The sequence below is a fragment of the Scyliorhinus canicula genome, chromosome 6 (genome assembly GCF_902713615.1).
Source record: "Scyliorhinus canicula chromosome 6, sScyCan1.1, whole genome shotgun sequence".
NCBI classification, from domain to species: domain Eukaryota; kingdom Metazoa; phylum Chordata; class Chondrichthyes; order Carcharhiniformes; family Scyliorhinidae; genus Scyliorhinus; species Scyliorhinus canicula.
In genome coordinates, this window is record NC_052151.1 from 50,378,519 (window position 1) to 50,391,373 (window position 12,855).

Consider the following 12,855-nt stretch of genomic DNA (forward strand, 5'->3'; position numbering starts at 1 on the left):
GTCTTGCTCCCGGCAGCAGTGAGGATTTGCGGGCTCAGGTTCCTTATGGCTCTACTTGTTGTACTTTGGTGGGGGGGGGGGGGGGGGAGCTGAGGCCTTGCTCCAGGTTAGGATTCAGACAGCGAAGATCACTGGCTGTGCCTCTTGAAGCGTGTCGGTGACTGCCGCTGTGCCTCTGACCTGAAGACTGGGGTTTGTGAAGGCAGTGCCGCTGTCCGGGGTGCTGAAATCCCCTTCCCTTGCCTTCCCTTCCCCCAGCAGCACAACTGTCAAATCTCCCGTTGTCGCCAAATCACAGGCTCACAGGCCAGCCTCGACTACCGCTGGTTTGCAGGAGGTGTGTGTGTAGGTGGGGGGGGGGGGGGGGGGGGGGTCACAAGAATGGACAAAAATATCAGAACAGCGTGTCGATGAAACGAACGGTTACAAAAAAAAGACAGGGCGTTTAGTATTCCTGGCGATTCAGTCACTTCCTACTGGGGCTGCACTCGCTACAGCACCACAGCAAAGAGCTCTGGACTTCTTCCCAAAACTGTGTGTGTGGAGCGCTCCTCGCCGCTCTATCTGACGCAGGGTGAAGCGATACAGCAGCGAGAGACCCTTGTGTGCGCATTGACACTGGCAGGCTGTGTGGTAGCTGTCACTTTGGGGAGGGGGGGGTTGTCCAGATCCCCTCCCCCCTCCCAGCACTGATAGACATGCTACCTGGATCCGAGGAACAATTAAGAAGCTCCACGCCGATTACCCGAGCTACTGAGAGTGAAGGTTACAGTCACAGGCGGCATGTTTACTGTTCACTGCTTTGATCGATTCTCAGGTAGCAGAAACATTTGATAATGCAGAGACAGCACCGGCTGAAAGTGGAGCATATCACCAGGAACAGGGCCCACCCCCACCACCACCCCTCCATATTAACAGTCGCAAATTAAATGCGAAGTGTTAATTGTGACAACTTTGCGATTGACAAGAGAGCAACACAAGAGGGTGGCCCGTGAGAAGGGTGATGGGCGGAGGAATCCACGTCCTCACACGTTGCCATAGCCGAACCAAACTGGGGGTGCAGTTTGACTTTTAAGCAGTGCTAGTTGAAGGCACCGCCTGCCCCCTCACTTGCCCAGTACCTGGTCCGCTCAGAGGTGAACCAGGCTCACGTCAGCTCTGCCAGGCCGGGGGGGGGGGGGGGGGGGGTACCACAGTGAACGCGGAGAGCTGTGATGTGGCCTGGCAGAGGTTACTCGAACGGAAAAGCCCCTGTGCCAAGACACCGCTGCCGCCAACCCCCAGATCAGTCAACAGTGACAGCCGCCGTGTGGACGTGGCGGAGACAGACTGGAAATGAAACCAATCGTAACTTCCAATCCCCAAAGCGCTGGGTAAAAAGGTCCACCGCATGAAGGAACGGAGAGTCGCGGCGTTGCCGAGGGATATCTCAGGGCCCAGAGGAAGCAGGAATCTGCGGGGAACTGCCATAGCTGCCAGTGTTTATCCTTTGATCCCGCTGTTGTCTGTCTGGCAGGCGGATGTCACGCACAGAAATGGTATTACAAGCGCCCTGCGGGCTTAGTGAGGCACAGTAATGTAGTGGAGGGGAGCAGTCTTTGGGACACAGTCCCTTCAACCCCGAGGCGTTGAGGAAGGTCAGACATAAACCCACATGCAGCGGTTTGCAGTGTTGAAGCTGCTGACTCTGAACAGCCATAAACCGGGCTGTCAGGGGCTCCAAACTGGCAGCTTTGGGGAGCTGACTATTGCGAGCACAGTAGACAGGGATGTATTACTATGATCATAGTGGCTCGCTTCAGTTTTCACAGTGAGCAGCAAACGTTCTCATATTTAGTGAACATGGCAGCTCGAGCGCCGGTTAACACCTCTATATAGTCTCGGCTTCAATAACCTGAGCCTGTGGGGTTAGGTGAGCCTCTCCCCCCTGTCGAGTATAGAGTAGATGCGATATAGAGTGTATGACAGTGACCTCGAGTGTTAAGGGAGGTGGTGTTCATGTCACTTTGGTAAGAGGGCGGCAGCGCTCTCAATGCACCTTAATGCCAACTGCTCAGATCCCCAACCCGCGAACACAGGGAAAGAGCTGAACCACTGCCAACCCGGTGACCCAGATCAATAAATAGCCCTGTTGGTTAGGGAGATTGATATCTTCTGTGCAACACTCAATAAACATCTGCTCTTCTAACCCCGAGAACCTGTTGCTGCCAAAGCTGCATCAGGCTCCAACCCCAGAGGTCTCCCCACCGCTCTCCCGCCTAGCAAACCCCCTTACACTTCCGTCTAAAGTGCTGCTGTCATATTTACATGTGTGCACGCTGAGATTTAGTGGCAGACATTCGTGTTTCTCTCTCTTTCCAGGGTTAATTGCTCAAATCTGCCTTGGTGAAGAGACGGATTTCGAAATTATTTGTAAACAGAAAGCGCTAATTGATATCAGTTGACTTCACACATGCATCGCAAATATTTAATTGTGTCTCCGACACTCCAGACAGAACTTCTCTCTCCGCTCTTTTCATTCATTCCAAACTGGAAGCATGCCAGCGACAGAGAAAGAGAGAGAGAGAGTGTGTGTGTGTGTGATCGAGCAGGGCTGAGGACACTACATGTGTCCATCTCCAAACCGCATCATTGTGACTATTCACAACAGGTCGTGCTGGACATGCTCCGGGAGACAGGAACGGTAGCTTCAGCCCAGTCTATCCCTGAGAGTCTACCTATGTACAATCCGGCGCTGCTAGCCCTCTCCTTTGGGGGGGGGGGGGGGGGGGGGGTATTGGCATGTTATTGGGGACGGATTTGGCCCAATGGCCGAACGGCTGGTGAGGTTGTCTCTCTACCACCCCCCCCCCCCCCCCCCCCCCCCCAAGACTCTCTCTCTCTCTCTGCATATTCTATCAAAGGTATCAATGTCAACTCAAAGATGCCCCACACCCGGGAGAATAAAACCATCCGGCGTTGACCAATACGCCCGGATCATCAACTTCATGCGGGATCAGACGGTGTTGGGAGAAGTTCGACAACTGTCTCCTTTGTGGATTCTCCACCCTCTGCGTTCTCCCACCGTGTTCGGGGCTTGCAAAGGTGGCCAGTGTCCATACCGCGGGTCCAGCTCACGCAGAGATGGCCACTGGAGCAGAGGCACCACAGGCTAGACCCAGTGAGACCCCTGTCAGCGCAGGATGGGAGGGGGCAGGAGTCAGCGCTCACACAAGTTTTAACAGCCCGCGCTCTGTGACTGAGAGCTCCGGAAATAATGAAAGGCAAACCCACTCTTACCGAATCTTAAAACGTGTGGCATTCCTTGAGAATATCCCATCCACAAGAGGCACAGGAAAAGTCTAGTCGAGCACTCAAAGACCAGGTTGTTTAGAAGCGGAGAGATAATCTTCATGGTTTTTTGTATTGCGAGCTATTCCAGACTGGGTGGGTTTTTATTTTCCTCCTCTCGGTCTCGGTCCCCCGCCTTTCCCCTGGTGCAGGTTCCGTGGCTGGGTTAGACTGAGGGGCGAGCGGCAGCGGATCGGCTGGCCCGGCGGCAGGATCACGACATGGTCACGGTGAAGGCAGCAGGACGGCAGAAAGCGTGTTTTCCCTCCCCACCCCCCCGCCTCACACCATTAGCAATCCCCGCATGTTCCTTCACTCATTCACTGCGCAAATGGGAGCACTCTTCCGCTGCAAGGAATGGCGGGACATCCATGTTCTCAGACCCGGGGATCCTTGGAAGAAATCCGTCCACAAGTCCAACTCAGCGGCGCTGGAGGGAGGGAGGGAGAGAGAGAGAAAGAGAGAGAGGGGGAAGGATGGAGTGTGGGAAGGAGGGAGGAGGAGGGGGAGGAGGGAGGGAGGGAGGAAAGATCGGCAATAAATAAATAAATCCAGCGGTGAGAATCAATACGGAGCACATTTAGACGTCAGTACAGTCAATTGCCAAAAAAGACATGTGGGAGAGGCAGTCCATCCCACTGCACTGCTGCACACACACACACAGCCTTGTGAGGTGGAGCTCCAGCACAGAGACACACACACACACACACACAGCCTTGTGAGGTGGAGCTCCAGCACAGAGACATACATACACAGCCTTGTGAAGTGGAGCTCCAGCACAGAGACACACACACACAGCCTTGTGAGGTGGAGCTCCAGCACAGAGACACACACACACACACACAGCCTTGTGAGGTGGAGCTCCAGCACAGAGACACACACACACAGCCTTGTGAGGTGGAGCTCCAGCACAGAGACACACACACACACACAGCCTTGTGAGGTGGAGCTCCAGCACAGAGACACACACACACAGCCTTGTGAGGTGGAGCTCCAGCACAGAGACACACACACAGCCTTGTGAGGTGGAGCTCCAGCACAGAGACACACACACACACACACAGCCTTGTGAGGTGGAGCTCCAGCACAGAGACACACACACACAGTCTTGTGAGGTGGAGCTCCAGCACAGAGAAACACATACATACACAGCCTTGTGAGGTGGAGCTCCAGCACAGAGACACACACACACACACAGCCTTGTGAGGTGGAGCTCCAGCACAGAGACACACACACACAGCCTTGTGAGGTGGAGCTCCAGCACAGAGACACACATACACACAGCCTTGTGAGGTGGAGCTCCAGCACAGAGACACACACACACAGCCTTGTGAGGTGGAGCTCCAGCACAGAGACACACACACACACACACAGCCTTGTGAGGTGGAGCTCCAGCACAGAGACACACATACACAGCCTTGTGAGGTGGAGCTCCAGCACAGAGATACACACACACAGAGCCTTGTGAGGTGGAGCTCCAGCACAGAGATACACACACACAGCCTTGTGAGGTGGAGCTCCAGCACAGAGACACACACACACACAGCCTTGTGAGGTGGAGCTCCAGCACAGAGACACACACACACACACACAGCCTTGTGAGGTGGAGCTCCAGCACAGAGACACACATACACAGAGCCTTGTGAGGTGGAGCTCCAGCACAGAGATACACACACACAGCCTTGTGAGGTGGAGCTCCAGCACAGAGACACACACACACACACACAGCCTTGTGAGGTGGAGCTCCAGCACAGACACACACACACACACACACAGCCTTGTGAGGTGGAGCTCCAGCACAGACACACACACACACACACACAGCCTTGTGAGGTGGAGCTCCAGCACAGAGACACACACACACAGCCTTGTGAGGTGGAGCTCCAGCACAGAGACACACACACACACACAGCCTTGTGAGGTGGAGCTCCAGCACAGAGACACACACACAGCCTTGTGAGGTGGAGCTCCAGCACAGAGACACACACACAGCCTTGTGAGGTGGAGCTCCAGCACAGAGATACACACACACAGCCTTGTGAGGTGGAGCTCCAGCACAGAGACACACACACACAGCCTTGTGAGGTGGAGCTCCAGCACAGAGACACACACACAGCCTTGTGAGGTGGAGCTCCAGCACAGAGACACACACACAGCCTTGTGAGGTGGAGCTCCAGCACAGAGACACACACACAGCCTTGTGAGGTGGAGCTCCAGCACAGAGATACACACACACACACACACAGCCTTGTGAGGTGGAGCTCCAGCACAGAGACACACACACAGCCTTGTGAGGTGGAGCTCCAGCACAGAGACACACACACACAGAGCCTTGTGAGGTGGAGCTCCAGCACAGAGATACACGCACACAGCCTTGTGAGGTGGAGCTCCAGCACAGAGATACACACACACACACACACAGCCTTGTGAGGTGGAGCTCCAGCACAGAGACACACACACAGCCTTGTGAGGTGGAGCTCCAGCACAGACACACACACACACATATCCTCCTTTGCCATCTATCATGCAAATAGTCCGGACCCCCTTCTGGTGCCCTGGCGGCTTAAGTCGCTATTTTGAAAAATAAAAATCAATTAAATTCCTAATATGATGGGCGAGCAGATAGGTAGATGTCCTCTCCCCATCACCCCCCCCCCCCGCAGCGAGCAGGAGAAGCACCCACATCCCATCACCTCATTCCAGTGAGAGAGAGCTGGAGCTGGAGCCCGGGGGATCAGTGGGCAGTGAAATGGCCACACCGCTGCCGCCGCGGAGATCTGCCCGGGCAGCCGGGTGCCTGGGTGGCAGCAAGGCTTCCGGCAAACGGGCCGCCCCGGTCGCTGGGTTTAAGGGCGGCTGCTTGTATGGCGTTGTCCCACACCCGACATTGCACTGCCAGAGGCACAGTGCAGGCCCATTTGGGGGGCGGGGGGGGGGGGGGGTTTGGCCGCGGCTCAACCCAGTGGGAGACGCCGATAGAAGGGTTTGGGGGGTGGGGGGGGGGGACCATAACGTTCCTCTCTGATCCTTTCCGCTCCATTAAAACCGTCCGATTGCAAAGTTTGCTGCACCGTCCCTGTTAATACCGGGGGGGGGGGGGGGGGGGGGAACTTGCAGAGAAACTGTTGCATTCTGACAGAACAGCCAACATTACCAAACCACTGAACACAGGCCCCGCAATACTGAGACTGGCGTCAATCCAGAGGTGTCCACAGCTGGAGCGACCCCCAAGGGCAGAAAGGTCTGAAAAGGGGGCAAAAGTCTGTCCTTTAATCTTGACAACATACATGCGCGCCAAAGCCCTTCTCTTCGACCGCTCTTGATGTTTACAAGTCCTCTCTCTTCGAACCAGTTCACCTGGTATCAAAAGCCGCTGCTTGCATCCTCCCCCGGGCACTTTGCTAAACTGGGACTGAAGTTACCGGGCTAGAGACGGGATTTGTCGAATCGGCTGCAAAGGTCACGACATTAACTGTCCTGAACTCTTAACACAACCAGACCAAAGGAAACCAATCTGTCATTTTAAACTTGCCGTTTTAAGACTGTTACGTGGCTATAATTGAAACGCCAGATATCATGAGCGACTGGGGGAGACTGGGACTTGTACCAGCGGACAGGAAAGCAGCACAGAGGCACACTCTGTTGTCCCAGTCTGCAAGCAGGAGTGAGAGACAGAGAATGTGTGTGAGGGAGAGCAACAAGGAACAGCGACAACCCTGCACTGAAAGCAAGCATTGGAGCGACCCCATCTGGCCACGCCGTCAACTGCAGGCTCCCGGTCCCAGGCTAAAAGCTGAAACAAAAAAAACCCTTAAAAGCAGAACACGACTTTATTCTGGAGATTTGAAAGAAAAACACTCGCCCAGCAGCAGTCAAACGCCGGTCAGAAATCTGCCAAGACGGTACTGATCAGAGAATCCCCCCCCCCCCCCCCCCGCCCCCAAAAAAGACACATACACACTGCACAAGGCTTTCCCATGTGCGAGTCCAAAGCAGGGTGATGAAGAGATTGCAAATGAGCGTTTGCGGGAGTTTGCTGTGTGTGATCGCTTGGGTTTAGAGGAGGAGGAACATGGAGTGGACCTGTAGCTCAGCCCAGGGAGCTGCTGTGCTGTTTGACAGTCACTCACCCCCTCACTTCCTCCCCCCCTCCCCCTCCCCCTCCCCCTCCTCCTCCCCTCTGCCCTCTCTCCTCTCCCCCTCACTTCCTCCTCCCCTTTCCCCACCCTCTCCTCTCCCCCCTCTGCCCCCTCCCTTCCCCTTCCTCTCCGCTCTCTCTTCCCACCTCCCCTGCCCCCTCTCCTCCCTTCCTCTCCCCCCTCCTCTCCTCCTCTCCCCCCCTCCTCTCCTCCTCTCCCCCCCCCCCCCCCTTCTCCTCTCCCCTCTCCCCCCCTTCTCCCCTCCCCTCTCCTCTCCCCAGGCTCTCAGCTCTTGTGGACAAAGCCCAGAGCTTCGGGAATAATCTCTGCAATAAGTGGGTTCTCTCTTTTCAAATAGGGAGGGGGAGAGAGGGGAGGGGAAGAGAGGAGGGGGGCAGTCAAATGCGTCCTCCGTATGATCTGGGATCTGCCGATCCTGCGCCGGGGAAGAAGCAAGCTTCTCTCTCTCTCTCCCTCTCCAAGTCCGCCACTGGCCTTCTGGGCGCTTTGGTTTCAATCCCAAACTGTTTGGAATGAGCCCTCTCCCTCCATCCCGCCCCCAACCCGCAGTCAGCAGAGTTTACAGCACTGTATCCAGAGGTGTTCGGAATTCCCTCCTATCCAATTCAACACCTACAACCAAATGTAACCCAGGGGGAAATGGAAAGGGGGGAGGGGGCTTTCCATGGGGTTGATGCTGTGCTTATTCCCAAAGGATTTGTGTGTGTGGGGGGGGGGGGGGGGGGGGCGGTGCGATGTAATGCCACTGCCTCGATAAACAAAAAAAAAATCAATCCACACAAATGAGCACTCACGGTAGGGTTAGGAATCCTGAAGCGGGCGGTGTAGTCTCGCTGAGTGTAGCACAGTGTCTGCACTTCCCCAGTGAGTGAGCTCCCGCACGCCTCCCTGCACGGGGGGGGGGGGGGGGATTGACTTCATTCACTCCGGCTCGGAAAGTATATGGCGCTTTTCACTAAAGACTGACCGCATGCAGCCCAAGTCGCGAAGAAAGGGTCCTTATAAATTCAGCCCGTCAGCCGAGCCAAGGAGCCTTGGCTGAGTTGCAGCAGCGACTGAAAGACACAGCTTCTGTTGGCCGCCAGCGAGGGGGACAGAGCGTCCTTCTGTGGACTGTACACAGTGAACGCTTCATGTGGAGCGTTACACACACACACACACAGGGCAGGGTGCCCGCTTTCCGGGAAATCATTTCATTAGCCTGGCCTCCAGTCCAATACAGCACAACGCCGCCTTATCTGTTGTATCTATCTATGGGCGAATAGGAAGACGGGTCTGAAGTGCCGCCAATCATTTTGAAACTTGCTGTCAATCCACCTCCCCTCTCCCAACACATCTCTGGAAATTGCACCACTCAACACACAGCCAGCAAGACTAATCACAACATCAATTAATGTTTCACTTGACACAAGACATTCAGTAAACACTCCTGGTTTGGGTCATGTGTCTCGCTATCAGAAAGGCAAAAGCCGCTTCAAATAGCGGCGAGTGCACTTTTACTCCTGTTACCAGCTGCACGCTCAGTTGCCTTTTTCTCTTTTCCTCTGAAGTCGGCCTCTAAACGCTCCGGCTTCCTCACTCTCACCGGCTGCACATCAGGCACTCGGCTCAATTCTCTCCGGTTTTAATTCCCAGCAAAATGAAGGGCTCAGCCCACACAGTGCCTGCGGTGTGTGCACCCGGGAACCAGTGCAAAGCTCGGAGGGTAACTGCGACCCTGTCACAGGATGTCTGTGTCTCTGGCAATGTCTCCAGCAGTGTCTGCGTGTGTCTGAGAATCGGTGTCTCTTGTCTGCAACTATCAGTGCATGTGTGTCTGTCCCTGTGTCTCAGCTTGTGTTGCTGTTACGGGTAGAGGGGTGGGGGAGTGATCCTAGATAGGGTGCTCTTTCAGAGGGTCGGTGGGTCGAATGGCCTCCTTCTGCACTGTACGGATTCTCTGATTCTAAATGACGTGCAAACAAAAAAACCCTCGAAATTCGCCTGTTCTGCTCTTATGTTTTAATATAATCTCGCGGTGATGTGCAACTACAGCGGCATCACTTAAACACTTGGGTCACACATTCAGATATTACCGAAGTGTTTCACCAACAAGCCTTCAAAGGCCGACACTTGTGAATGAGAGAACATGGACTCGCTCCCCTGGGATTGTGCTGGAGTCTCCGGCCATTCAATATTAATCCCCAGGACACTACTGCCATCAGCCCAGGTCAGGGGAGAAAATGCCTGTCCAACCAATCGCGTTGGAGACTGGTTGGGCATAGTCAGGATGGAGGCTGATAGGTGTTTGGATGCTGAGGGAATGAAGTGACACGGGAATAAGTGTAGGGTAGTGGCTGGGTTAAACAGCTAGCTTGTAATGCAGAACAAGGCCAACAGCGTGGGTACCAGCCTCCCCGAACAGGCGCGACAATGTGGCGACTAGGGGCTTTTCACAGTAACTTCATTGAAGCCTACTTGTGACAATAAGCAATTATTATTAAGGCGGAGTTGAGAGAGATCAGCCAGGATCTTGCTGAAGGTGGAGCAGATCGGAACAGGCCCTAGTGGCCTCCTCCTGTTTAAGTTCTTAAATAGCAGACAGGAGGAAATAAAACTATTGGGGGGACAAGATGGGTGGAGACTGGAGGTCATGTGATAAACTCACAAGGAATATCTCCTCCCAGAGTTGGCAACGCTGTTCTTCAATCATAGAATTCACAGTGCAGAAGGAGGCCATTCGGCTCACCAAGTCTGCAAGGGCCCTTGGAAAGAGCACCCTACTTAATAATAATAATAATTGCTTATTGTCACAAGTAGGCTTCACCGAAGTTACTGTGAAAAACTCCACCCTATCCCCCTAACCCAGTAATCCCAGCTAACGTTTTGGACACTATGGGGCAATTTAGCACGGAGAATCCACCTAAACTGCACAACTGCACATCTTTGGACTTGTGGGAGGAAACCAGAGCACCTGGAGGAAACCCACACAGGCACGGGAAGAACATGCAGACAGACAGTGACCCAAACCTGGGAGCCTGGCGCTGTGAAGCAACTGTGCTAACCACTGTGCTACCGCGCTGCCCAATGTAGGTGCCATGGTGGGGAGAGGGTTCACTGGAGGGTGATTGATCCCAGGGCTTTCAACTGGGAGACGAGTTCCCTTGCACTGTGAGGTGGCTTTGTTAAAGACTGCCCGAAACTTAGTGCTTAAGTGAAGAAATGGCAAGGATTGAAAGGGACATTACTGCACAGGACTCTGTGCCAGACCAGAGGGTTGGGTGTCAAACTGATCGTTGACCAATAAAAACAAGTGTGCTCCGACTTGCAGGGGAAAGCACCCAGCATGAATTTCAAGTTTGCACAGAATCTATTACAGATCCGCACCACCCATTGCAGCCGATTGGCCGGAACATGTGAGCGCTAAATGGCACGAAGATAGTTTCAGAATTGGTTACTGCTCCCTATTTCCACCTCCTCTTCATACTGATGCATTAACTTAAATTTAAAAAAACGGAGCTCCAACAAAGACCCTTCACCACTAACGAAGCGTGTCCGTAGTCACCAGAAAGACACCAGCAACCAGGATATTATATCTTCTCGTTCACTTTATGCATCGCATTCCAAATAGTGGCCTCTGATTCTCCTAACAGCGTTTGCACCTTCATTTCCACAGGTGCATCTGTACTGCTCCTGCTTATGGAGTCCAGAAATTGTCGAACAGATCACTCGCTCACTCACTCCTCACTCACTCACACCTCAGCGCTGTTTGCAGAAGGAATTTTGCAGTCAGGACATTCTGCCCAGACCCTCGATCCCCATTTCTGTGCATCGACGTTTATTTGCATGACAAAAAAAAAATGAAGCCAGTCCCACTTGGAACCCCAGTGAACAAATTTGCTGCTTACCTTGAACTGCTCCGAGCCTGGGGGCGCAGCTGCCAGTGGCGTTGAGCGCCGCGGTTGCTCCGCTCTGCCCAGCGCTGCAGCGGCTCTGCTGCTCTTACCGTGGGAGAGTCGCGCCCCCTAACGGGGGGGACTGGCGGCGGCAGCCTGACCGCGTCCCAAAAGAGAAGATCAACCCCATTCGATTGTGCTCGGCAAGTTAAAAATAGACGCTAACCGTTCTCTGGCAAACACTTACAGGGAGCAATGTTCTGCATTGTGACACTCTGGCGGATGTTGGGAAGCCTCCCTTTGATTCGGATTTGGCATATCTGTACAGAGCGATCTGTCCATTGATCAGATCAATACATCTATTGACGCTTCTGGCAGTTCTGACAGTTATCTGCACTTTACTGCATATTGAGTCCCGAGAGAGAGATCAATCGAAAAGCGAATGTAAATTGTCGTTGAAAGCATTTTTAGCAAAATATTGTCTGGAGGACTGCACAACCATGCAAATAAATTATGCAGCAGCCCCGGATTCGGCATGCCAGTTTCATTGATCGTTTTCTTTTGTTTGGTTACATTATTAGGCTATTTAATTTCTAAGTATGCGTGGAAGTAGCACCGAGTTGCCTGTTCCTGTGATGGACAGTCACATTTAATTTGCTGGCTTCAGGTTATAATAATATCCAACACAAGAGAGTATCAATTGCCTGACTCCAAAGTGCCGCTGAACAACGCGCGCGAGAGCAAGCGGCCAGCTACAGTTCCCGCGGGGCATCAATAACTGGTGTGCAGTTCTTTCTTGTAATATACACATTCATTTCGTTAAAAGCGCTCTATTAATCAGAAGTAATCAGATTAACCCGCGACCATGATATCTATACAAGCACTGTAACTTCATTCAAAATGTGGGAGGAAAGTGCCCCGGAGGGTGAGCTGATGACATGTCATTGACCCCAAACTTTAACTCTGTTTCTCTCTCCACAGATGCTGCCAGACCTGCTGAATATTTCCAGCCTTTTTTGTCTTTTCTCCGGCAATGTCGTGCAGGCGGCAAGCTCAGGGATAGTGGGGTAGTTACATAATAGAATCCCTGCATTGCAGAAGGAGGCCATTCAGCCCATCGAGTTTGCACAGGCCCTCTGAAAGAGCACCCTACCCAGGCCCACTCCCCCAGCCCCTAGCCAAGTAACCCCGCCTAATATTTGGACACTAAGGAGCAATTTATCATGGCCAATCCACCAAACCTGCACATCTTTGGACTGTGGGAGGAAACCAGAGCACCCAGGGGAAACCCACGCAGACACGGGGAGAAAGTGCAACTCAGCACAGACTTTCACCCAAGGCCAGAATCGAACCCTGGTCCCTGGTGCTTTGAAGCAGCAGTGCTAACCACTATGTCACCAAACCTGTGCTGTATCTAAAAAAGCAAATTACTGTGGATGCTAGAATCTGAAACGAAAGAGAAAATGCAGGAAAATCTCAGCAGGTCTAGC

The 12,855-nt window shown here is 53.5% G+C and overlaps 1 protein-coding gene across 4 annotated transcripts in view; it reads right to left on the reverse strand.

Moving 5' to 3' along the window:
- LOC119967138 (glutamate receptor ionotropic, kainate 2) overlaps window positions 1-11,445 on the reverse strand; it is a 587,375-nt gene extending 575,930 nt beyond the window's left edge. For 2 of the 4 annotated variants that reach the window (XM_038799270.1, XM_038799271.1), the window contains exons 1-2: window positions 11,378-11,445; window positions 3,280-3,760 (exon numbers count right to left, since the gene is read on the reverse strand). In XM_038799270.1, coding sequence (XP_038655198.1) covers window positions 3,280-3,394 — 115 coding nt within the window. In that variant the 5' untranslated portion in view covers window positions 3,395-3,760; window positions 11,378-11,445. Of the gene's footprint in view, window positions 1-3,279; window positions 3,761-6,617; window positions 6,895-8,284; window positions 8,334-11,377 lie in introns of those variants that run through there. The other 2 variants (XM_038799268.1, XM_038799269.1) reach the window with 2 other exon arrangements.
- Between the last annotated feature and the right edge of the window lie 1,410 nt (window positions 11,446-12,855).